Here is a 26,710-nt window from a genome sequence, read left to right as displayed (position 1 = left end):
TGGAGAGTTTTGATACAGATTGCCATATTTATACATACATACTACATACTACATATACACACTCTCCATTTTAATGTTACTTTTGAATTTCTTTATGCTTTAAAAACAAGAATTCATAGCTTAGCATCATTGTCTAAATATATTTTGTACAAATAAATGTTTAAAGAAACATATTTCTTGATTTTACTCAGTATCAGAATCAGAAATGTTTAGTATTTCTAAGTGATAAGACAAATTGTTTCTGTTGTAATTTTGAGTGTATGCAATCTTGTTCTATGGTTGTTTTATAATGCTTATTTTTATTGATACTGAAACCAGTTATATATAATAATTATGGATGTTGACAATGTTCTTGAACAGCAAATATGTTTTGATACCAGTTATTTATATTAGGTTTGATTTCTTCTGTATTATTCTGAGAGAATGTCTGAAAGTTAAGTCATCTGTCTTTTTATGAATTACTCTAGCAGTCCCTGCAGAAGTTGATAGCTACCATAGCCTATTCCCTCTAGAACCACTCCCACCCCCCAACCGGATACAGAAATCAAGTAATTTCGGCTACATTACATCTTGCTACAAAGCCGTAAATAGCAAAGATGATCTGCCGTATTGTCTTCGGAGGATACATGGTAAGGAAAATAAATTATCCTCTTTTAGAAGCGTATTATTGATGCTAAGATTATTCAGACATTCCTGAAAATATTTACTTATCGAAGATATGAATTTAGAGGATAATAAATTTATGATTTTATTTGACAATTAGTAACTCATAGTAATGTATAACTTTTTTTCCTTCACATTTCTGATGGAATAAGGGGAGATGTCATTGACAATTTAGTAGAGAAAATTTACTTTTTCAGGTTTTCGTCTTGTTAACACAAAGTGCATGGTGTTGGTTGATATGTGGAAAAAAATTCAGCACTCAAATATTGTAACCTTGCGTGAGGTATTTACCACTAAAGCATTTGCAGAGCCATGTAAGTAATTTGCTGTTGTCTTTCTTCTTGTGAGCTTCACTGTTTGAAACCAGATTTCAGTAATGAATGTTTGTGTTTTATTTTAAGCTCTTGTGTTTGCATATGATTTCCATGCTGGAGGAGAGACTATGATGAGCAGACACTTTAATGACCCCAGTGCTGATGCCTATTTCACAAAGAGAAAGTGGGGTAAGGAAAAGATGCAAGCAAGCTATATGTTGACAAATACTTTTGCTCTGTGGGAGAGTAGGTTGTATTTTAAAGTACATGAAAATTTATCCCTTTAGTCATTCCACTTAGAGACCCTGTTCCATTTTTTAAAAGAAATGGGTCATTCTGTCACAAGTTAGGCAATATAATGTATTATATGTATAGACTGAGATGAAGATGGGTTGTGAAAAACTCACATAGATATCTGAAATTTTAATAACAGAATATGGTTGGAGTTTTATTCTTTTAACATTTTTTTTTCTTTTAAAAATCTGTTTCTTTCTGAGTAGAGATGATTTGGAAAATTCAGTAAATTGAAAAATAATCCCTGTAGCTTCACTATGCAAAACACAACAACCATTATGTACCTCTTGATATATTTCTTTCCAGCCTTGGTGTTGTGTTTTGGTTTATTTGGTTCCCTTTTGTATTGTTATTTAATATCATACTGCATTTTCTATTTATTTTAAGTATTTTTCTCTTAATTTTTATATTTTCTGAATATAATTTAATGACTCCCTCAGAGTTGGATGTGACTGTATATCACTTATGAAATTATTTCCCTAAACCAACGCTTTTGTTTAAAGGTAGGAGTCCATGTTACTTAAGGAACTAGTCTTAAAAATAAATTTTCAGTAACTTAAAAGGGGAATATTATCTTTTTTTTTCTCACTTCTAATAATATTGCAAAGAACCAAAATATTTTAATTATATTCTGACAAATGTTTATTTAAAGGATAAATCATTTCAGAGTAAAGGTAAATCCATTTTGAAATGTCTGTTAATTTATATATTTGGGGAGGGAAAAGTATGGGTCATTTTCTTGAGGGCAGGAAAGAAGCATGGTATTTACCTATGATTTAATATTTTAAAGATTTTCTTGAATACATACTGAGAAACTAAGAAGGGAGAAAGATTTGAGTCACATGACAGTATTCTTTTGGATTGTAACTTTTTTAAGGACTCTAATAATGGAGAAAAATATATTTTGTTTACTTGTAACTTTGCTTTCTGACAGTTACAAGAAGAAAGCTGTGGTTACATGGCTGTTTCACATTAAAAATCTGCTCATATAGTGTGGTCATTTCTTTTCCTTTTGCCATGTCATCTGTAGACACATAATTTTGTTGAAGGGGATGTGGTATGACTCTTTTTATAGATGAACATAGTTGTAGTTGTTCAAGTTTATTTTAGTAATACCACCTGTGAATGACTGTTGGCTATAATTTATAGCTGGGTTTCCCAATATCAGCCCTGTTGACATTTGGGGCTGGATAGTTACTTCTGTAGGGCCCACCCTGTGCTTTGTAGGATATTCAGCAGCATCCCTGGCCTCTACCCACTAATGCTAGTAGCACCCCCCTACTCCAGTTGTGGCACCAAAAATATTTCCAGACATTGACAAATGTCCCTTCAAGGGGGCAAAATTTAGTCCTGCTGAGAACCACTGATTTAAAGCACTTTTTCCTGCTTTTCTTTTGTAAAAAAAAAACCCAAAACAAAAAATCATTCTGTTTTTGGTGTTGACTTATGTTTTTGGTTTTGGTGATTATGTGATATGTTTACAATTTCACAGGAATCAGTCCTTCTTCTAATATTTGAAAGTATTGTTTGAATGCTAATGACATCCCTAAACATACCATATATAATTTATAGAAAATTCTAAGAGAGTTCTCTGTTTTCCCAAAGTGAATATTAAAAAAAGAAAATAAAAGGCCAGTGTTAAACTCGTAGAGACATGATGGAAACCTAATGTTTTCTTAAACCATTTAACTTATTAACTTAAAACAAAAAATTGCATACTCTAAGAAATATGCTAATTTAGAAAATGGGTATAATAGTAATGCCATACCTTATAGGAGTAGTGATAAGAGGTTTAAAGTGAGAAAATGTGGGTAAACTAACTAGACAGAATCTGTTACACAGTAAGCACATGTTTTTTAATAAACATTCCTTTTTCTTATTACATTTATTAAATAGTTTCATTTAAATTTTTTGTAGTTGTCTTTAATGTTTTGGCATTTATCACTAGAGCCACTTTCTGAGTCATCTAACACTGTTTTTCTGATTTCATTATGTTTAGTTCTGTCTAAATTCAGGAATAGCAATTTTTGAATTTTGTATTAGCTTTTTTCCTGAAAATTGTATCCTAAGCCTTAACGTACCTATTTGCTGTTTATTATCTCCACAATTAATCATTTAACTGTGTTGTTTTCAGACATGATTTACAAAAGGTTTGTTTACAACCATGTGGACACTTGAATTTATAAGACTGTATTCCCTGAAGCACTGTAGTCCCCTTTTATCCATGGAAGCATACGTTCCAAGACTCCCAGTGGATACTGAAACTGGGAGTAGTACCGATAAAAAAAAATTAGGGACAGGAAGAGATTAACAACAGTAATAATAATAAAATAGAACAATTATATAACAATATACTGTAATAAAAGTTAAATGAATGTGATCTCTCTCTCTCTCTCTCAAAATGTATTATTGTACTTACCCCTTCCTGTGATGATGTGAGATGGTAAAATGCCAATGTGATGAGATGAAGTGAGGTGAATGGCATAGGTAGGCATTGTGATGTAGTGTTAGGCTACTGTTGACTTTCTTGATGGTACATTGGAGGAGAACCCTCTGCTTCCATAGATCCTGGATTGCTGAGCCATGACAATGTCAGTGGCTGGATGTCAGGAGCAGACGATGTTGATGGTTGGGGAAGTTTAATATTTTCTGACTATGGTTGATAACCGGTAACTGAAACCATGGAAGATGAAACTGTGGATAAGTGGGGACTACTGTAATTATGAAATCTGCATTACATTTTTATGGCTCCTTTTTTACTGATTTAAGGATTAACAGTGTCCCAGAAAATAGTATCATTTATAAGAATTGATAGAATAAAAATGATTGCTTTTCATGGTATACCAGTTTTTTTTGTATTTTATCTTTACACATAAGTGACATTCAGTATGTTAACATTCATGTTTTTGTGAATTGGATGTCATCATATCTAACTGACATGGCTGTAATAGAGGCGGCTGAGCAGTACAAGAACAAGAAAACATTCAGCATAAATGATGGTAGAGACTTTTATTTCCTTCAGTCCATAGAATGAACAGGTCTCACATGCTTGGACAATAAAATATGCTAGGAATATCCATATTTTAAGTAAAATAACATTCTCTACAGTTCCTGTTTTTTAATCAGAATTTGCATTTATTTGGTTCATAATTAAGTATAAGTTCTTTAAATAATTTTTTTAGTCAGTTACAGTGGTCACAGGAAAGAGCAGTTCAGTGAGAGCTCTGCTACTGCTAACAGTATAAAGGTATAATCTCAAAATGGGAAATTTTGGGTTTGTCCCTTAAATTCTTACTTATAGACTAAACTTAAATATTACCTATATACATATGTATAAATTGACAAATTATGCCATGATTATAAAGAAATTTTTTGTTAATTTTGGTTTTAATGTTTTAGTTGATTACTTAAATTAAGATTTTTAAAAATTATTATTTACTTTATAGGTCAACACGATGGCCCATTGCCCAGACAGCATGCTGGATTATTGCCAGAATCTCTTATTTGGGCATATATTGTCCAGTTGAGTTCTGCATTGCGTACCATTCATACAGCAGGTTTGGCATGTCGAGTTATGGACCCAACAAAGATTCTGATAACTGGCAAAACTAGGTACTAGCATTTTTAGTTTGGTCTTCTTTGCTGAACATTTAACCTGTGACAGCTTTTAAACAAAGCATGATGATTTGTTTTAATTTTACCTTTTCATATATTCCATCCAGAAGAACTGCTGTGACTTTGAGTTCATTTGTAAATTTTTTTAAAATGTTGAATTCTTAATAAAATGCCTGGTTATTAACCAAGAATCTTGTAAGGGTTTGGAGGTATGTATGGTTAGGGTTTGGGGAGGGGTGGGATATAGAAGTATCAATATAGCTTTTCTGTGTACAACCATGGTTCTCAAATTTTAATAGGAATCAGAATTATCTGAGGGTAGCTTATTTAGCACAGATTGCTGGGCTCCAACCCTGGAGTTCTCATTCAATAAATCTGGAGTAGAGCCTGAGAGTTTGTATTTCCAACAAGTTCCTAGGTGTCCTGTTGCTGCTGATTGGTTCCTATGCTTTGAGAACTACTGATAGCGCTAAATACACAGATCCTGACTTGAGCAGAGTTTTGTTTGATTTGTAATTTTGAGAATTGTCTTGGGTAGCGTAGCATTAACAGCTCAGAATGTAGTACCAGGTAACCTTGGGTTCATATCCTAGCTCTGTTACCAGCTTTATGACCCTGATCAAGTTACTTCTATGTGTTCAAGAACCTTAATGAGGCAAGTAGTGTTCTCTCCATTTTACACACTTATAAGATACCTGTCTCATTAAGATTATTGAGAGGATTTTGAATGAGTCAATACATGTAAAATGCCTCCAGTGTTGACTAGTACATGTCCAACAAGTGTTAGGAAGATAACTAGTTGTCTTTACATAAATGAAGCACCTTGGTGCAGTGGAAAGACCACTGGGCTGGTAGTCAGAGAAATGAATTATAGTCCTGAGTCCTGGCTTTATTAGTTGCTGACTTTTATAGCCTTAGGTCTATCACTTGATATTTCTCACCTCTAAAATGGTGATTGGTAGAAGTTATATAGGAGTAGAACAGGAGGTTAGAGTAGAGTTAGGAGATTTTGAGATCCTTCTGGATATTACAGGAAATGATAAATTTCCATTGATATATAATTTTTAAAATCTCATTTTAATTATTTTTTAAATTCTCTGATCTTTAAAGGTTGCGGGTAAATTGTGTTGGAGTTTTTGATGTTTTAACATTTGATAACAGTCAGAATAATAATCCATTGGCATTAATGGCTCAATATCAGGTAAGTAAGAATTAACATGAATACTTAATAACTTAAGGCTTGATCTTTTTTTTTTTTTTTTTTAAGACAAATTTTGTTTATTTTAAAGTACTTTAGGGTTTTAAGTATAGCTTTTGGTTTATTCTGGGTAGTATTTATACAAACTTGGAACAGGTATTTCTTAATCCCTGTGATACATTTAGTGTAGAGCCCTTATAAATTGGGATATACAGATTAATGACAGTGTCAGAGACTTTAGCTGTTCAAATGAAAATGTATTTATGTGATTAGGAAATTTGTCCTTGGCAGAAATTAAAACATTAATTGGTCAGCTGAAAGAATTATACTAAATGAGATTTTACTTTTAGAACAGTTGTCCCACTACTGATCTGAAAATTTTAGAAATATTTTCAGAGGAATAGTGTTGTATTGTTTTTTAACAATTTTTGTTAATTTTTTATTTTATTTTATTTTTTTGCTTAATCAAAACCCATCACTCCTTGTACATTATCAGAATTTGGTTACTGTCTGATTTCATAATAATAATGTGGATTTAGGTCTTACTGTGTTCTTAGCTATTTATTTATTTCTTATTTCTTGAATAATCCAAGGTACAGAATAAGAACCTATCCCTACAAGGAGCGTTAAGTGTAGCTGCTTTTGTCTTGACTACTCTGTGCAAGTGACATGGCTGTTTCAAGTATGTTTCAGATCATTCAGTTCATATTACAGTACATTTTTTGGAGGCTGTGCAACTGTCATTTTAAAGCAATGCTCTCTTTGTGTAAGAAATTTTTTGTGTTTCTGAACATTTATTAACTTACAGAGATTTGATATAAAACAGAATCTCTTGTCACATGGAAAAACAAGGAAAAGAACGCCGTATCTTCCCATTGCCCTTCTCATTTCAACTTCTTTTGTTTAAATCTTGAAAGAAGACTTTAGTTCACTTCATTGTAAAACAAAATTTCACAACAAAAAGGAAAGAATAATCTGAGAGGTAGTGTCTAAGTAGTGTTTAGTATTCTAGTTCATATATAAACTTCTCTTACCACTGGCAGTGCAGCCCTGAAGACTTAGAGGCACTCATCACATTTAGTGAGTTGTATGCAAACTTTTCATGTCTCCTTCCATTCTGCTTGTGCCCATCTGACCTCAGTAGCAGCCAAGCTGTCCTGATTGGTAGCATCACCTAGCAGCCTCTGCATGCAAGACTGTGGCTGCTTTTCTTCTAGTGGCAGGAACTTCCTTCTGCCTAAGGAGATTTTCTCCCTTTTTTTTTTTTAAATCTAGGGGGTTCTCACCTACTTTCCTTATTATGTTTTGTCTTATATAATTGGCTCTGAAAATTTTTCTTCATAATCATTGTGCTCCTAAAAGTGACTGATAACTGACAGTTAAGTGATTTTCATATATGTAGGAAAGTGATATTAAATATTTGAAGAGAAATTAGGCATTATTTAGAACTAATGCCATCAATCTCTGTTGCATATATCTGGAAACCTTGTGTCTGCATTAAAAAATGGCCTTACTTATTCTTCTTTCTGAAGAGAGTTCCTTTTTATTTTAATTACTAGTATAAAATAAGACTAGTTTGATTTTTTTTTCCCCTATGTCATAAGAGTATTACTTAATATTATTTTCTTTTATGTTATGGGTTGTCAAGTTAACCTTGAAAAACAGTTTTTCATAAGAAAAAGTAATCCCAGAGTTCCAAACATACAACTTTTATGTAAGCATTTGGGGCAACTGATTGGGTAAGTTAGCAATTGCCTTCATTCATAAACTCAGGCTACTTTCAACCCATTGTTAACTTCCCTTTATTTTTCGGTGGTAAAGGATATATCAGATTTTCTTTTTCTTTATATTTTGGGGGGTGGGTATATATGTGTGGGAGATTTTTCATGTAGTTTATGGTAAAATAAAAGAGAGAATTAAAGATAGTTCCAAATAGGGAATTGTGATTTAATAGGGAAGAGGGCACATGAGAAAGGTGTACATTGTTTCTTACAGGCTTATTTTTCATAGTCTGTTTCAGACATGTGAATAGAAAATGACATAGAGCAATAGATAGAAAAATCAAGAAATCAATAATCAGGAAGGAACTAAAAATGAGTTGGGGGGGGAACCTCCATAATTCAACAAATGAGGGGGGGAAATCAGATGGAGGTAAGAAGCAAAATAACACCTGGAAAAGTATTTGGTTAGCCAAAAATCCCGTTACATTTTTTTCCCCCTATTATAAAAGACATTTTTCATTTTCACCAATAACTTTATTGATTTGGATATTTTGAGTATGCCGGCTGTCTCCCGTTACTGACATCTAGTGCGTAGAGGCCGTGGTGCTGCGGAAACATCTTCCAATGCATAAGACAGCCCCACAGCAAAGAACTATTTGGCCAAAATGTCAGTAGTACCGAGAAACTTCGCAAACCACTTTTGACACATTCGATCAGTCACAACACCTTCTCCATACACTGCACAAATCTTTTTTTGCTTTTCAGTTGCATTTTACCTTTCTTGAAATAATGAAGCATAATATGCCAAAAATGTTGCATATCGTCTTCCATCTTTAATATTAAAATGGCTGCACAAAAATTTTGATAAGTTTTTTAAAAATTCTCACTGAAATTACAGCTGTCACAATGCAATCTAACAATATTGTTTCAAATGAAGTTAAAGACAAGTAAGCACTACTGGAGTCTTTGTACAGAAAAAAACATAATGGACTTTTTGGCCAACCCAGTATTTAGCTAGGAAATAAGGAAAGAAGAGTTACTGAATTTTTATGATGTTAGACACTCTTAATTAATCAGGGCTTGGTTAACCTCTTTTATTAAAAGAAAAAATAGTTCTAATTTAATCTGGATTATATGACACGAATATTTTATTTCTGAAATAAGTACTCGTACCTTCAGTCAGTCAGCTTTCGAAAGGTGGTAGTAAGTACTCAAGTGAGATGCTTCTATTTTTTAAACCCATCAGTCCTTCAGTGTTCTTGGACTTTTGTTTTCCTTTTTTGTGGTAGGGACTAATGGTGTGTTCTAAGTGGAAGGTTCACTTACAGCCTCAATTCAGGGTGGAGCTAACCTGAAAATTCTTCTGTTTTAAGGGTGGAGAGGCTGTGTGTTGGTACATGCTACTAACATGCTTGATAAATAATAACCTTCACTTTGCTTTGCTGATGACATTGGATTGCAACACTTAGAGAAATTTCCCGTTGGCATTTACATGCACTGATTTATGATTTAATTAATGTAACTTAGAATGTTTACTTGATCTTGAGAATGACTGAGGGGAGTCCTTCTTGAGTTCATTCACTGCAGTGCCCTCCAGAGAAAGAAACTATGGCAGAGATGACTACCTTCATCAGAATTACCTGGGTGCTTTGAGTTCCCATGCCACCTTCCCTTCTGCCTCTGGCTCCTAACTCTGTACCTCTTATGAAGTTTTAAATACTATCTCTGACATGAATCCTTGGTATTTCTTGTCCTGGTATATTCACAGTAGCATGTTTTTGTAATCAGTTTTGCCACTGATTATGGGATCCTATTTTCACAGCATCAGATTCACAAATGCTAGTTTGGGATAAAGTTTTAAATTTGAACTTTTTCATGTTATTTTAGTAATGGACTTTGACTTTCTCTTATACTTTAGTATTTGGGTAGAATGTTGTTAAGGATAGCTATATAGTGCTGCAGTTTCATTAGTGATTGCCTTGAAATATTCCCCTGATGTTACAAATATACCATTATAAACATTTCACAAAACCAGTGGTTATTAACCCTGGCTGTATATGAGGATCTCTTGTGGAAGCTTTGAAAAATAGCAATACCTAGATCTTACCCCAGACTAATAACACCAGAGCTGAGATGAGGGGATGGCCACTGGCTGATTTTTGTTTTTAACCTCCGCAGATGATTTTAATGTATAACTAGGTTTGAAAACTCCTTATACTAAACCAGTAGTCAGTAACTGAACATGTATCCAGTAATTCAGATGAGATCTCAGATTTTGAAGATTTACCGAAGTTTTCTGTAGAAATTACTTCAGATGACTTCATTTAACTCTGAGCTGCTCCATTCTCCCAGGTATATGCCAAGCAGGGCCTTGTGGGGTCACCATTTTGTTTCCTGGAGTTATAATATAATAGGTAATGGAGAGCTCATCTCAATTCAATGTGCTGTCTTTTGAAAATCTTTTTAGAAAGAAGGCCTCAGACTGGAAATTTTTTTAAAAAAAGAAAAGATAGGGAAACAGGGGGTTACAGAGCTCAAAGATCTATTTCAGTGCGTGTAAAATTGTCTTTTTAGAACAGCAACAGATGGGATGTCATGGGTTGGCAGCATTTTTGATATTCTGGAGAACATACTTGAATCAGGTATTGGCTGATGTGTTTAGAGTAACGGAATAACTTTAAGTCTTCAAATGCCCACTATATTTTAGGCACTGTGGAAAATGAAAATATGCATTTATAAATTGTAGTGATCATAGTAAGACAAGTGCATAGTAAGCAGCCTTAAATTTCTTGTAATGGTAAGAGTATTACAGCTCTATTTAAATAAAATAATTTTTTTAAATTTTAAGGCAGAAGTTCTGTAGTTGTCATGTGAAGATTATAGAGTAATGTTTCTTAAAGTATAGTTCTAGAACTACCTTCATCAGAATTACCTGGGTGCTTTAAAAATGTCGGGCCTGTTCCCAGACCTACTGAGTGACAATCTTTGGTGGAGAGGCTCAGAAACTCTTTGAAAAGCTCCCAGCTGATTTGGATGACACCAGTATTTGAGCACTTATGCTGAGCTCTGCAGCTTCTTTGTACAAGTGCTTTTTCCATGAAGGCAATAGTGGGAGTGTATTAAATTTGTACCTATAAAATAAAAATTAAAAGTTGTATTTATTCTTTCATGTCAGCAAGCAGATCTGATATCATTAGGAAAAGTTGTGTTGGCTTTGGCTTGCAACTCTTTGGCAGGAATTCAGCGAGAGAATTTACAGAAAGCCATGGAACTGGTGACAATCAACTACTCCTCTGACCTGAAGAATCTGATTTTGTAAGTTTTCATATATGATTAAGTATATATCATGATCATATGAGATAAGACAGTTTTTTCATAAGGACCTTTTAACAGTGCTTGTGTTTATTTTAGTTTCCACTCTTTAAAACCAGGCAAAACACAATTAAGTAAATTGTAATTTATTTTTATTGCTAATTATATATTTCTTGGAATAAATTTATAAACCAGTGTGTTTGAATCAGTTACTGATGTTTTTTAAGCATTTTGCCAAAGGGCACCCTCTAAAGCTGCATTGGTATCTACTAGCTATGTATGACCTCTTAAGTTTAAATTAATTAAAATTAAATACAATTTACAGTTTAGTTCTTTGGCTGTACTAACCACTTTTCAAGAGCTCAAAAGTCACATGTAGCTCCTGGCTAATATTGGACAGTGTATACATAGAACATTTCCATCATCTCAGAAAGTTCTGTTAGTGCTGCTCAAGAGAGTAGTCAGTATCTTTGTGAAAGCTGTCATAAATAGACCTCGGGTACAGTTCAGTCACATACTCTCTGACTGTGTAGGTGACACCTGTGACTGAATTGCACACATAACCATTCCAGATAGCATATATGTGAAAGTCTCTGTACTTCTACCCCAGTGTCTTTAAACTCCAAGGAATCTTTATGTACAGGATTGAAATGAATTTGGCTTAAGAGAAACCACTGTGGATTACTGTCACCACAGAAGGACCCCTCCCTGTCTAAGATACCTCTACATGCGGGAATTCCCAGGGTGGGCAACCCTTATTATGAAGTATTCTAGAGGACACGTGCTAAGAAGTCTCTTTTGAGATTTATCATCCTATTGTGTTCTAGAAGCAATTGGAGCTTATTGATCCTTTTTACTCTTTCTTTAGTTTCCAGCTGTTCCTTCTGATTTTTCTCGTGGCCCTGGATGATCCTTTTTCTTTTTGGACTAGCCTTGGGGTATGGAATTGAGAGATGGAGGATGGGGCTGCCCACCTGTGCTTTGTTACATTGGCATAAGTGTCCTGTTTGTGACAGAGCACTTGAAGCCAGTGGTACCTGGTTCCTATTTATAATCAAATTACATGATTTTTCTTTAAGTGAAAATACTTGTTTCATATATTATCACAACAGTGATTCATAGCCTTAGTTTGCAACACCTAGGATGTTTCTAATCTCAAGTTATAATCTCCAAAATTTCCTTTTTAAAAAGAGAGACTAAAGGATATAAATGTAACACAGTTGGCCATATATTAATAATTATTGAAATTGGGTGATGGGTACATGGAAATTAAGTATATAATTTTCTCTACTCATAAATGATTGAAATTTTCCTTAATAAAAAGTGCATAAACAAAAAAGTCATACTTTAATACTAACCAATAACTAAAATTTATAGGGTAGTAAACCATGTGTCAGGCACTTTCGAACTGATTGATATAAATTAATTCACATAATTCTGCCAATAACCTATAAATTAAGTAACATTATTAGCTCCATTTTAAAGATAGCAAAACCGAGGCAAAGAATGTTAACTCGCCAAAGTCATGTAGCTTGTAAAACTTTAAGTGTGAGTAGTTAGATATAAATATGTCAGTAAGTACAGACGAATAGCTAAGATACAGATTTTCCACATGACTATAACTATTTATTTATTCAACGAAAGAATGTGTGCTATATGCCAGATGCTGAAGATGCTTTGAACAGATGCACAAAATTCCCATCTTCTGGAGCTTCCACCCTAATGGGGAGGAGTTAATGAACATGTGAACAAGTAAGATGTTTGCAGATAATGATAAGTCCTATGGAGAAAATAAGACAAGTATAAGCACAGAGTGAAAGAATGGGAGGCTGCTTTAATGAGAGTGGTTAGGAAATGGCTTGCCAATCAGAATGAACAAAAATAGGTGATCAATAAAAATTGTATTCTAGAAGGTAGCCCTTTGAAACGTAATTTTTTCCTGCCTTAGTTGTAACAAAAGAAGAAATTTAATTGTCTCTTCTGACACGTGTTAGTGTATGAAGATTTCTCAGAAATAAATATACCGTGACAGCTGGTAAATGAAGTAGCAGAGCTGAGGACACCTTTCTAAAAAGCTGAGTCTCATTTGATTTATCAAAATTGAAGACCTAGTTTTAATTTCAAACATTATTTTTGAATAGTAATGGAAAAATTTCCCCACCTACAACAACCCCCTATTTCAGTTCTCCAAAAAAAAATGTGTAACCATCTTTTTATCTCACTATTGTAAAGAAGGGTTTGAGAATGGAAATGGTAAGTGTAACCTTATTCAATTTTCCTTTCTCATTTTCATAATTGTAAAAATGTAGAGAAAGCGACACATTTACAGTTTTCTCCATTGGCTCTTAAGATTTTTCCAGAGAAAAGACATATAATTACTAAGTTTTACAAGTGAACTTGACTTGCATGAAAGAATGTTTTCAAAATTGTGTGCACTGATAAGATAACAGCACTGATAGCTACTTGTTTGGGGGTTATGTTGTTTTTCTAATTGCATGTTTGGCATTCAAGTGATTCTTCTGTATGTTGGGTAGATATCTGTTGACTGACCAAAACAGGATGCGAAGTGTCAATGACATCATGCCCATGATTGGTGCTCGATTTTATACTCAATTGGATGCTGCTCAAATGAGAAATGATGTCATAGAGGAGGACCTTGCGAAGGTAAAGAGTGCATTTAAGAGCCTGTATACAAAGCTTGCATCTTTGTGTACAAATAGATATAAAGCATAGTAATTATTAAATGGAATATAGTGTATAGTTGGCTAAGATTGTTCGCAGATATTTTTGCCTAACTTACTGCTTAGTATTTTAATTTTTTACATGGCATTTGTTCTTTTTGTTTGTGGCCTTGCTATAGTGATGTGACAAAATCTTGATTTTTTAAAATGTGAATTACTTTAACAATTCTTAAAAATGGCCAGCTGCATAATCTTGAGTATGACTATTGAATGACTTGGACACATTGTGTTTATAAGTATAACCAAAAGTTTGGCGTATTAGGATGTATTGCTTAAAGTAATATTGGTGCAGGATACCAGTATTTGTAAACTTTTGCTTTTATATTCAGTTAGCTGGAACATTAATAATCTGTCTCTTTTTAAAATGTTTTATAGGAGGTTCAAAATGGAAGACTGTTTAGGCTACTAGCAAAATTGGGAACAATCAATGAGAGGCCGGAGTAAGGATTTACAGTATTTTACAACACTTTTTCAATCAAGGGCATGATTTTTGCATAATAAAAATAAGAATACCTTATCCTTACTGGTTTTATTTGGAAAAAGAGAAAAATACTCATGTGAAATGACCTTACGCCTATTGTTAGTCATTAGGGTGCTGTTCTTTAATTACAGCCTAGGCATGGTTGTCCTCAAGGATTTTATACACATACGTACATACAGAAAATACACTGTGTTAGATCTCCAGTACGGCTTGCACATGACTGAACGTTTTATGATGATCAGTACTACCTTTACCCTGACTCCTTTTTGAACCCTGATCAATTCAGTTTACCTGTTCAGATTAGAGACTTCAAAAACCTCTACTTGTTTTATGTTTCTTATCTTCTATTAAAACACATTATCATATCAGTGACGGTGGAAAGGCATCACCATCTTACATTCTTTGTCATTTAGTTCTGCCTCATTTGCAAGTTAGTTAGTCATATGTTCAAGAAAGAAGCAGAATTAATGTTTGAACTGCATAACTGTCAAAGACAGGCACAGCAGTGTTGCAGCTATTGTGACTGTAGTGTAAGTTATATTTCAGGAATGTCACCTCTGTCATAGAGATAGATAAATGTCATTGCTTGAATGACTTTTTTTGACCACAGAATTCAAGTCCATTTACCTTTCTTCAGAGTTAAAAAAGACTCAGTTTTTTTCCTAATAATTTTTCTGAATGAAGAGAACATGACTATATGTTGAACCATTGTTTAGAAACTTCTCTGTTTCTCTTGGCATTTATCTCTATTTTTAAATGTACTCTTACAGTACTACTTTTTGCTTTGGTTCACTATTTAACTCAGCTAATTTGTCCTGTGAAAGATGCTTTCTTTCACACCCCTTCTCTTAACTGAAAACACTCTCTCTTCCCCCTCCCCTCCGCCCCATAAATTTGAGTTCAGACTTTTTTGAGTGTTGACATTATAAGATAAATCTTAATAGCTGCACCACATAATAAATCATAACTATTTTTCTTTTGTGCTTTCTTGATTTTTGTTTTCATGGAGTTAATAAATATCTTACATAGAAAACTGCTAAGCAAATGAAAAACTATTTACTGCCAGTCCATTCCATACTCTCTGCCAGAGTAATAAAACACCTTTCCATATGGTCAGAAATAGGTAACCTATCAGTTCCTTTGTTTTTATCCCCCTTAGAGTAATTGCCCCTGGAGCTTCTGTCCTGTTCCTCTCTGGGCTGGTTGCGCTTTAAGCCTGCTCACACTCACGCTTTAAAAACTGGAGCTTCCCTTCACTTTTATCCTGGGAGTTTTCATTGTCTCTCCCTTTGTGTTGGATATCCAGTTTCTTCCTTTTTTCCCCTTGGTTTATTCTTTTTTGATTTAATAGAGTACATCTTCCTGTAGGTTCCTGAGAAAGCTGAGTTTTTTGAGTTTTTACCAGTCTGAAAATATCTTTATTCTTCTTTTACATGTTAATAGTATGATTGGGTATAAAATTCTAGGTTGTCCTCAGAAAATTATTTCTTGTTAATTAAATCTTTTGAATAGATTATATGTAGACACATTTTTTAAAAAAGTAGAAAAGGGTTTGCAATAAAAACAACAAAATCTCTCCTTTATACCTGACATACACAGTCTTCCCAATTTCTCCCACCGCTCTTTATTAGTTTCTTATACATACTTCCTAGGGTTTGACCATGTCTTCTTATTCCCCTCCCCCCAAACTCCCACCTACATCTCTTGATTTTCAATATGTAGAGATTGTAAACCATACAATTGCTTTTTTGTATATCTTTTTTTCTCATAACGATATATTTTGGAAATCATTTTGTTCAGATATGTTTAGTGTATCTGAAACACTATTGTCAGTAGCTTGCAAAAATGACCTAACATAATCCTCATTACAACCCTGTGATGAAGGTACTGTTAGTATTCCCATTTAACAGGGAATTGAGGCATAGAAAGGTGAATACCTTGTCCAGGCTCACATAATTAGTAAGTATATGAGCCAGGTTTGAATTCAGGCATTACGGTTGCAGAGTCTGTGCTCCTAACCAAATACGCTATTCTTCCTCATAAGTTAGGGCCATTTAATAGTCCATCCTATGGATGCAATACTTCTCCAGTTCCCTATTGATGCGCATTTGGGTTGTTTTCAGTGCAGGGACCAGTTCTACTTCATTTTGTGTGTGCGTTAATATAGGCCCACTTGTGATTATTAGGTTAGTAGGAATGTCACTGTAATTTATTACAGAAATGTTTATAATGCATGCAGGTCTTTCACCAACAATACTTTTTTAAAGCTTGTAGATTTTTGCCAACCTGATAAACGCAGTCTTATTTTATTTTTATTCTTTTTGTTTTTTTAATTTTTATTTATTTTAGAGGAAGAGAGGGAGAAAGGTGGGGGGAGAAACATCAGTGTGTGGTTGCGTTTTGTGCATCCCCCTGCTGGGGACCTGGCCTGCAACCCAGGCATGTGCCCTGACTGGGAATCGAACTGGCAACCCCTTTGGTTCACAGGCCAACACTGATCCACTGAGCCACACCAGCTAGGGCTTGTTTTTATTCTTAATAGGCATGTTGCCTGTCTTATGTTTTTGATTCATTTGTATCCTTTTGTGTCAGTTCATTTTCTTTGCTCTTTTTTTTTTTTTCAGTTGGATTGTCTGTTTTTGGTTATAGGAACTAGAGAGATTTACGATTCGTGATTTTTTTCTTTTAGCTTTTCATTTTTCTTTTGACTCTGCTTAATTTTTTTCCATATTTAATTTTTTTAAATATATTTGGGATGTAGGATGTTTTATAGTATGAGTTCCAGAAGACCACTCAGGGGTCCAAAAACTATTTTATTGAGTAGTCTAGCTTTCCTTCACTGGTTTAAGGCAGCATCTTTCACATTGTTTTGATTTTTGACATTTTAAAATCTAGTAGTATTAGTTCTTATGTCCATTTTGTGTTGGTTTTCTAAAACTGTTTACTATTCTGTATAAATTGTATAATCAGCTTGTTTTAGTTTTTGAAAAACCAAGTCAATAAACCTGATGGTCTTTTTATTGAGAGGATAACATGTTAGGTTTATTAATAAGCTGAAGGAGTATTTGTGTTTTTATATGTCAAGTTCTCTTAACTCAAGATAATGTCATGTCATTGTATTTGTTGACTTCTGTTTTCTTCAGTGTTTAAGTTGTTCTTTATATACTTATAGTACACCAAGCTTATTCTTAGGTATTTTTTCTTGTTGCTACTATAAATGTGAGTTTTCCCTTCATTCTCTGTTCTAGACTCCTTATCAGTGTACATGAAAATTACGGATTTCTATAAATTTTGTACCTTGTTATCTTATAGATTCTCTTGGGTTTCCTGGTATGTAATCATATATTCAAATATTGTTGGTTATATTTCCTCCTTTTTAAATTCCATAATTTTAACTCCTCTTGAGTGATTGTGTTCTACTTCTGGTAGTACATATCTGACTAATAGTAATGATAGTTTATTCAAAATTTGGGGTGTTGATCCATTGTCTTTTAACTTCCAGGCAGGTTTAAAGCCATTTCCTTTCCAAATCCTTACCCTCCCCCATGCTTCTAGGGTCTTTATCACTGATGTTCAGAAATTCATATTGATGTGCCTTGGTGTGTATAACTTCTTCTCTTTCTGGAATTCCTATTGGTCAGATGTTAGACTTTGCAACTGATTTTCTAATATTCTCTTCTATTTTTTGTATCATATCTTTTTGTTCTACTTGCTGGGCAATTATCTCAACTTATTTTGTCTAAAACTAAAGGTTTTTCTAGTCTTTGAATTTTTAAATTTCTGGTATCATATTTCTCATTTTTAAGAACTTTCTGCTCTCTCTGAGGCTATCAGATTTTTGGTGTTAAGTTTTCTTCTGTTCCCTTCATTATTTTATAGGAAACCAGAATTTGCTTTGTTTTGTTTTGCTTTGTTCTATTCCCCAAAGCATTTCTGATGCGTGACTGTCCATTTATATTAAAAATGAGGTACTAAAAAGCTAATGGGAAGCTCCTTGTGCAGGCAGAAATTGTGACACAAGTAGAATGTGTGATAAAGCAGTGTGATGCTGTTAGGTATGATTTTTATTTGTTTTTGGTAGACTCCCAAATGTCAGTTTTTTTGTTGGGCAGGTCAGCAGCTCCAGGAAAGAATCTTCCAACCTTCTCTCTGTATAGTAAACACGTTAGCCAAGCTTTGGGAGGTCAAGGAGGGGGAAAATGTAGGTTGAATAGTCTCACCCACTGCTCCTGAGCTCCTGCTTTGCCTGGCATACTGGAGGCTGTAGACTCTACTGTGTGCCCTGTCTAGAAAGATTTCTGGTGGGGGGCAGGAATGAAAAATGGGTTATCTGTTTATTGTGTATGGAACTTTTTATCACTCTGCTGTTTCCAGCCTCAGTTTACACTGAGGCTACTTAATGATGTCAGCCCCTGAGTCTTAACTCTTCTGGCTGGCTTCTTGTGATCCCTCCTCTTCACATCCCCCTATAGTGTTAGAGTTCAGTTTTGTTCAATACTGCTAAGTCATACCTGTCTGCTTTCTACTTTGCAAATTTCTGTGACAGTTTTTTTTGGTCTGCTGCTGTTGCTTCTAATCCCTTTGTTCTTGTGTGTTTATACCCGTTTAAAGATGTTTATTGTTGATTTAGTGAGGGTTTGAAAGGGAACAGAGGTAAATGGGTAATCAATTTTAATTGGAAGTCCCTGGAATGATGTTTGCCAAGCACACATGTATGTTCTATCTTGTGGTGGGCTCTCCCCTTATTCTTAGAATGCAGAATAATGTTTTAACATGACCAAAGGCCGCATAATCTGACTTCTCTCTGCTTATCCTTGCTTCAGATATGCCTTTTTTCTTTTAATTTTCTCCTCCTCTCTTCTGTCTCTTACTCATTGTATTTGCCTTTTCTTTCTCTTCCTTGCCTTTAACCCTCCCTTTGTACTTCTTTTTTCCGTAGTCTTTTCTCACCCATCCCCATTCAACCACATTGGCCTTTCTTATGTTTCTTAAGTGTTCTGTGCTCTGTCCGTTGCAAATATTGATCATTTCTGTCTGTACTATATCTCTTTTTATTAACCACATTATTTATATGCAGTTACAGCTTTTTTTGATTATTTGAATGTGTTTTCCCTATTAGACCATACGTTTCAAAGGTCGCTGAAAACAAACTGGTAGTGTGGTCAGTTCTCTGGTTTTTGCTGCGCACTTTCACGTCCTCATGTGAGACTAGGAAACCAGTAAACACCTGCCTCACTATCTCCGCTCTGTAACCTGAGGGTGGGAGGGGGAAAAGGATAACCTCTTTAACCTATTTCTAAGGATATATAAACCCATTTTTTTCTTCCCCATTTTATCTAATGGTAGGAGTTTAAATAAGGAAGTGATTCTAAAATAGGGGTGTGTAAGGGATGATTGCCCTTGAGAATTAGAAACTGGTATTCGTATACTTGCATGTTAAATGAGATTATTTTTAAAATACAAGTTGGCAATATGAGCATAAAGTATGAAAAAAATTGTAGCCTTCCTATAACTTTTGGAGGATTAAAAAGAACTATACATAGCCCCTTTATTTATTAGAGAAAATAAAGTAAAGCTAGTTTTGAGTCTGAAGAATAAACATACAGCCCTGTGGCATATAGCATGAGTTATTGAGGTAAAGTATTACCTTCTCCAGGTTTCAGAAGGATCCTACCTGGTCAGAGACTGGAGACCGTTATCTGTTGAAACTCTTTAGGGATCATCTTTTTCATCAAGTGACAGAAGCAGGTGCTCCTTGGATTGACCTCAGTCATATCATTTCTTGTCTTAACAAGGTAATTTGTATCGATTTTTAAGACTTAATGTTATCTGTAGTTTGTACAGTTGCATTTGCTACTAATACTGACTTAAGAAATTAAGATGTGCTCTACTATATAGTCTGCAAGACATTTTACTAATTTTTAGATGTCTCCGCTTAATTTTTAGATTAGGGTTTTTTCAAATACCTCTAAATGTATAACATTTTTCATTGTGGATTTTTTTATTGTGGTAATGTCACAAAATGACTGCCTCTCCCACCCCATTATACTGTATTTTATTTACATTGTTATTTTGTTTTACAAATCGAACAGTGAATGGGAAAATACCAAAATAATTCTGTGTTCAGTATCTTTAAAAAGTTGAATTCCTTTCTTCTAAGTCATTCTGAGTCATGTTGACTGTCCTACATGTCAACAGTTTATTTGCTGTTAACTGTGGGTATACTAATCAAGTAATAAAATCATAAAAGCACAGTACTGGGAATGTCAGTAAACCCAGCTGTTATAAATGGGAGATTACATGAAAGATATATAATGTACTTGAGAGGCGAACTTTGTGTTTTTGAAAGGGCTGAAAGAGATAATTTACAGAGGACAGAAGTAATCCATTTTCCTTATGGATTATTTAAAATTACAGAGCTTAGAATGGGTCTCCAGAAGTAAATCCTAGCCTTTGTAAAGGTTTATATCTAAATCAGGGGTTGAGAAACTGTGACCCATGGACCAAATCCATTTGATGGCCTGTTTTTGCATAGTCTGCACACTAAGAATAGTTTTTACATTTTTAAAAGATTGTTTAAAAAAGAGAAAGAAACTCAGAAGGGATATTTGACAGAGACTCTATGAGGCCCTGAAATTTAAAGCATTTACTAATGGTCCTTTATAGAAAACACTTGCTGTCTCCTGGTCTCAGTTTGTCCCTAAATGACAAGCACTAGAGGAGAAAATACCTGCTCTGTCACATGAGTTAGAACTGTTAACATATGAGAAGGGACTCCATCCCCCCCACCCCCAAGAAAAGGAATTTATTTGTAAAATACGTGTATTTGTTCTTACATGTTTAAACCTCAGTCACCTTCAAAGTACTCTCCATTTGATGCAATACACCTATTGAAACAGTTTTTCCACTTCTCAAAACTGTTTTTAAACTTGATTTTGATGCCTTTTAAGTGCTTCTGCCATTTTTTGTTTTACTTTTTCCACATTGTTCCTTCTGAGGACTTTTCTCATCCTGGAAAACAAAAAAAAAAAGTTGCTTGGGGAGAGATTAGGTGAATGGCGGGGGGAGCATAGGGGTCCTGCCATTTTTGGTCAGAAACTGCTGAACACTCAGCGCAGTGTGGGCAGGTGCACTCATAAATCACCCATCATGAAATGGGCAAACAGATTGAAAAAGTCGTCCAAAAAAATTCACTGAAGCCAAATGCAGCCTGTCACAACAACGCCAACTGCTACACTGATACAGATGGGTTCCTAAAACACTCACGTAGTGAGGGAAGACTGAACTACAAGAGGCCTGCCCTCTGGAATATAATTCCAGGTTTTGGGGGTACCCCCCCTCATATATTATGTTAACCCTCCAGGGAAACTACCATAGTGTTTTAAGTACTGCTTTGTCTTGTTTAAAATTCTTTAGAGAGTATTATCAGTAACCTATATTAGGACAGAACAAAACTGTATGTACCATTGAACTAATCCAGTGTGATTTATATATCCATTTACCCTTTTCCCTTAATGGGGAAACATTTTTCTTGAGCAATGAGTGGAGAATAATTCTACCAGATTTTTTTTAAAAAGTATATGTAATATAAAAACACCAGTAATTAAAACTATGTAGAACTAAAATAAATTAAAAAACTGTATCACTACTATAAACACTGACAAGTGGATATGATGGAATAAGGTGGGGACAGATAGCACAAGAGAATGCTTTTTTTATTATTATTGATTTGGTTGGTTGGTTGATTTTAGAGAGAGAGCAACACTGATTTGTTGTTCCACTTAATTTATGCATTCATTGGTGAATTCTTGTATATGCCCTGTCTGGGGATTGAATCTGCAGCCTTGGCCTGTCAGGACGATGCTCTAACCAAGTGAGCTACTGAGCCCCAGCATGAGAAGGCCTTTTAATGAGTATTAGGATAATTGAAAATAAGAAGGAAATTCTATTTCATTTTATGAAATAACTACTAGTAAGTAAGATCTACCCCAAATCTAAAAATGTGACAGTTTTTAAAATTTGGAAAAGAGAGTAATAAATTAAAAAGGAGGAATTGCCATACTGATAATATAAAAATCAAAATTGAACATAGCTTATTTTGGTGAAAATAATGAGTGAAATTAACTGGAAAATGATTTGAGAGTTTGAGTCTTCAGAATTAGTTTTAAATATATTTTAATAAATTAATTAATGAAAAAAGGAAAAATAGGCATTGAAAACTAAGAACAATAAAGTGAAGACCATAACAAGGTAAGTTATTTGATGGGCTAAGAATTAGTATTTACGCTGTACAGACTTGTTAAAATACTACTGCTGAATCCTTACAGATCAGTGAGTAAAGACCGTAAACTGACATTCATCCAAGAGGAAATAACAAAAATGAATGTATGAGGGTATTTGGTGATGTGATAACAATGTAAATTAAAACAGCAAAGCACTTATTTGATATGGAGTTGATACAATTTCCAAATCAGTGGTGTCTGGTATCTTTGGGGAAGCAATTTGGCTGTATGTATAAGCTGTAAAATTACTCATACTTTCTGTCAGTGTACTTTTAAGTCTTTCTCCTGAGGAAGTAATTCTGTAGAAAAAAATTAAGACGAATATGTTCATTGCACTGTAATTTGTGATACAAAAAATGGGAAATACTGGGGGAATAATTAAATTATGGACTATAATGCGATCAGCCAGGAAAAGCATGAAAGATAGGGAGAAAAAACAGGGTGGTATTTGCATGAAAGCATCTGAGCCGAAATGTTTGTGTCTATTGATTAGTGATATGAAATATTTATGTATCTGCAGAAGTGAATGGGACAGAAATTTTAAGTTGTTTATCATCATTGTAGAGTTGTCCTCAAATAGATAAAGTAGATAATCTTCTACATGCTGTCAACTTCGTATTTTATGTATCTGTTTCAGTTAGATGCTGGTGTGCCAGAAAAAATAAGCCTCATTTCCAGAGATGAGAAGAGTGTGCTTGTGGTGACTTACAGTGACTTAAAGCGTTGCTTTGAAAATACTTTTCAAGAACTGATTGCAGCTGCCAATGGTCAGTTGTAGTATTTGCTAACAGCACGCAGGACACGGCTGAGGAACTTAACCAATAGTGAATTGCACTACAGCTGAACTGTTTTCATCATCTCATTTCATATCTGGGAAACAAACAGAAGATGAGCAAAGCTGCTTGCATTTCAGTCAGGTACACTGTTGCTTGAAAGGAAGAATGTTTCAATCATCCTAGAGCTGTGGCTGCCATTGGGGCCATATCTGTGAAGAATTTTTTTTAGGTTAAGAAGCACCGTTAGGTGAATGATGTTCCAGCTTTGGTTTTTTCCATTTGTATATGCACTAATTTTAATTTTTTAAAGACTTTTTTCTGATCTTTGAACTTTTGCCACATTGTATACTTATTAAGGGAATCTATTTGCAAGGACATTTTTGGGAAACTATGCTGGGCAGCATTTTTTGTCACTGAGGGTTGCAGAATTTGCTTTTTCAGGGATGGGTTGCCCTGAATAATGTAATGGACCAGGTAAATAATTTCATAGGAATTCAGTACAGTGCATAAATCTTGTAAGAGTATTGTATTCAAGCTCTATATGCCACCCACTGTTAGTTCATATTGAGATGGGGGGACTGTTTTGTTTTTAAAAACACAAGGAGAAATATCAGTGAATCGTTAGATACGAATTTTCCTATTATCTGATTTAAGTCCTTTCTGTAAGGATTGGACAAACAGTAACTGAAGGAGCACGTAGAGCTCTTCGCTCCAAATTCAACCAGAACCTTTTGTGAAAAAGGTGTTTCCCTGCTAGTCAGATACATTTACATTCATGCAGTCTTTTTTATATAGAAAAACAATTAAATTTTGTTAACGGCCTGAAGTACAGGAGTATATTGCTTTAGCCTCTTTCCAGTTCGCCTTTTTTTTCTTTTTTTTTTCTTTTTTTTTTTTTGTATAAAGTTCTGTTCTTTGAACTACAGCTTTATTATGGTACTTTACACTGGATACAGACACAGAGACACTGTTCAGAAGATGAACTAAACACAGCAGTGGTCTGGCATCAAGAGCTTTCTGAAGTTTTACAACCTGAATCTGGAGGGATAACAATCTGCTGTGCCTTTGCAGTCACTGCTTAGTCCAAAGTAATAGTACTTTTGATAATAACTATGAGGAATATTCCTGAATAAGTCAATCTCAAAAGTTTGGAATTTTCCTCCTCTTACCTTTCTTAATATTTAGATGTGCAGTTGTCGCCAAACTTGGGTATTCATGGAATTTCTAGCTAATGAAATACTTAAACTTTGATACTGAAGACTGCCAAATACATAGAATTTTCTTTCTTAAAAAACAGTAATGAAGACTATATCTCCTTTCCCAGCACTGAATGTTTTACTAGCACTGGGTGCTCACCATGCAACTATGAAGAAAATGTGGAAACTCAGAAGATCAGGAAAGACTTCCAAGCACTTGCAACTGATGTTATGGTCTTCAATTTTAATAATTATACATATTTGTAGTTCTCAGAGAAGTTTTTAATATTTCTCTGTCCACTTTTTATAAGCTTTAAAATGATTTTCTCTGCCTTGAGATTTGCATCAAGAAAAGCACCTCTCTTCACCTGAAAGCTTTGAAGACTAGAGACACTCTTCTCATGTTGTAACAAGTATGTTTGAGTCCACGTGTGGTAGCATCAGTTGTGAAAAAGAAAATCAGTGATTGCATTTGATCTGGATGGATTTTAAAAGAACATAATGTTCACTATTCAAAGGATAATTAACATTTGCCACCATGGTGTTCTTTTTATGTAAAAGGAACAGGAACTTGAAGACATTGTCATGCAAAAGTCTTTTATCATTAGCTCATGTATTTGAGGAAGAGCAGCTGTCTTTTTATATGTTTTTTGACAAATCATATTGTAATTCTTTTGTACAAAAAAGAACTACTTGTATTCTAGAAGAAATATGAAATGCTTAATTTATAAGCGGGCTGGAGATTTTTTCCAATATTGTTTTCTTTGAAAATGAAAGGGGATCATCTATTTTAGTTTTGGGGTCTGGGAACTTTTTGAAAATTTAATTTGTGGACCAATGTTTTACAAAAGCTAAGGAAGGGCAGGGGTAAAATAGGGCTTGAATTTCTCATTCTGTATAGACCAGCAAACTTTCCTCTGCAAGGCAGGTTCAAATCACAAACCCAGGAATGTTTGTGTCATAAATGCTAGTTTGCTTCAGCCCCTAGTAACCTCAGGACTTGGTGTGAATATAAAAGGTAGACAGCTGATATGTTTTCATGAGTAAATATCATCAGCCTAAAAACAGTCGGTGTCAGGTAAATAACATTTTTTTAAGCCTTGTTTTATATTTATTTTTCATTCAGTTTTTATTGGGAATGGTTTTCAATAGAACTCTTACTTCTGCTTAGGTGTTTTTTGGGGGAGCCCTCTTTTCCATAGTGTAATTGCATTTAAGAGGTTGTCTAAAAGTTAAGTCTTTTCAATTAATAGGAAGATTTTAATATCTGAAAATAGTCAAATTAAAGATAAAAACTTTCCATACCTTCCTGTTATGATAGATAAAAGCACAGAAAGGACAACCCTTGAAATCATGTAGCATTGGGCCATTTCAACTTTTTGTACCTGTTTTAAATTCTGTTAGTGTATTTACTTCATTGTAAATATTTTTGAGGGTACCTTTGTATTTTGCTTTTGACCTGGGTTCTGTAATTTGGATGTCAACAACTTCCCTGAAAAGCACCAGTATGTTAAGTTCTAATGTCATGATCCCAATACGAGTTATTCATCTTTAATTCTGTTTTCAGTCTCTATGTGTACAGCAGTATTTTTAATAAAGAATTACAGAGAGAAAGTTGTCTTTGTTGTTGTTATCGGTTGATTTAAAAAGATGATTTGTTGAATGATAGGAATTTAAAAGTATTTCCTGTGTGTCTTGAAGGAATTTTTGGTCTTTGGATGAAATGGTAGCAGATGTATTGATTTATTATGTATTTGTTAAATGCCTTCTTGGATTTGTTCTAAGCACTAAACATGCATATATGAATACTTGTTACTTACAAAATGTGTAGTTGTACCCGAACATATCTATATACTACATGGATTACCGTGAAGTTGAGGAGAAAAGACCTACTGTGTGAAAGGATGGGAGGGATACATAGCTAGTTTTCTCAGTACTGAGTTTATTTACTATAAAGGTCAAGGGTGTCTCCCCACCCAAGTCCTTCAGAAGCATTATTTAGAAGATAAGGATAGACAAAACAGGACAAAATAGAACATTCGTTGGATCTGGGTACTGGTGTGTTTTGTGGGTTTGTTTTTTCTGTATGTTTGAAATGAAAAGTTGAGAAAATGTAC

General features: G+C 34.2%; 1 protein-coding gene across 6 annotated transcripts in view; it reads left to right on the top strand.

Annotated features, from left to right (window-relative positions):
* Positions 1-26,241, top strand: part of PAN3 (poly(A) specific ribonuclease subunit PAN3) — a 140,906-nt gene extending 114,665 nt beyond the window's left edge. For 4 of the 6 annotated variants that reach the window (XM_054577127.1, XM_054577126.1, XM_054577123.1 and 1 more), the window contains 10 exons: positions 468-629; positions 861-977; positions 1,065-1,166; positions 4,718-4,883; positions 5,997-6,087; positions 10,981-11,120; positions 13,652-13,781; positions 14,234-14,298; positions 19,996-20,134; positions 23,259-26,241. In XM_054577127.1, the coding sequence (XP_054433102.1) occupies positions 468-629; positions 861-977; positions 1,065-1,166; positions 4,718-4,883; positions 5,997-6,087; positions 10,981-11,120; positions 13,652-13,781; positions 14,234-14,298; positions 19,996-20,134; positions 23,259-23,399 (1,253 nt within the window). In that variant the 3' untranslated portion in view covers positions 23,400-26,241. Of the gene's footprint in view, positions 1-467; positions 630-860; positions 978-1,064; positions 1,167-4,717; positions 4,884-5,996; positions 6,088-10,980; positions 11,121-12,761; positions 13,289-13,651; positions 13,782-14,233; positions 14,299-19,995; positions 20,135-23,258 lie in introns of those variants that run through there. The other 2 variants (XM_054577124.1, XM_054577128.1) reach the window with 2 other exon arrangements.
* The last annotated feature ends 469 nt before the right edge of the window (positions 26,242-26,710 follow it).

Source organism: Pteronotus mesoamericanus, unplaced genomic scaffold (assembly GCF_021234165.1).
Source record: "Pteronotus mesoamericanus isolate MK-2021 breed Mesoamerican mustached bat unplaced genomic scaffold, CSHL_Meso_final contig_41, whole genome shotgun sequence".
Lineage (NCBI taxonomy): Eukaryota > Metazoa > Chordata > Mammalia > Chiroptera > Mormoopidae > Pteronotus > Pteronotus mesoamericanus.
This window is presented reverse-complemented; position numbering and strand designations above follow the sequence as displayed.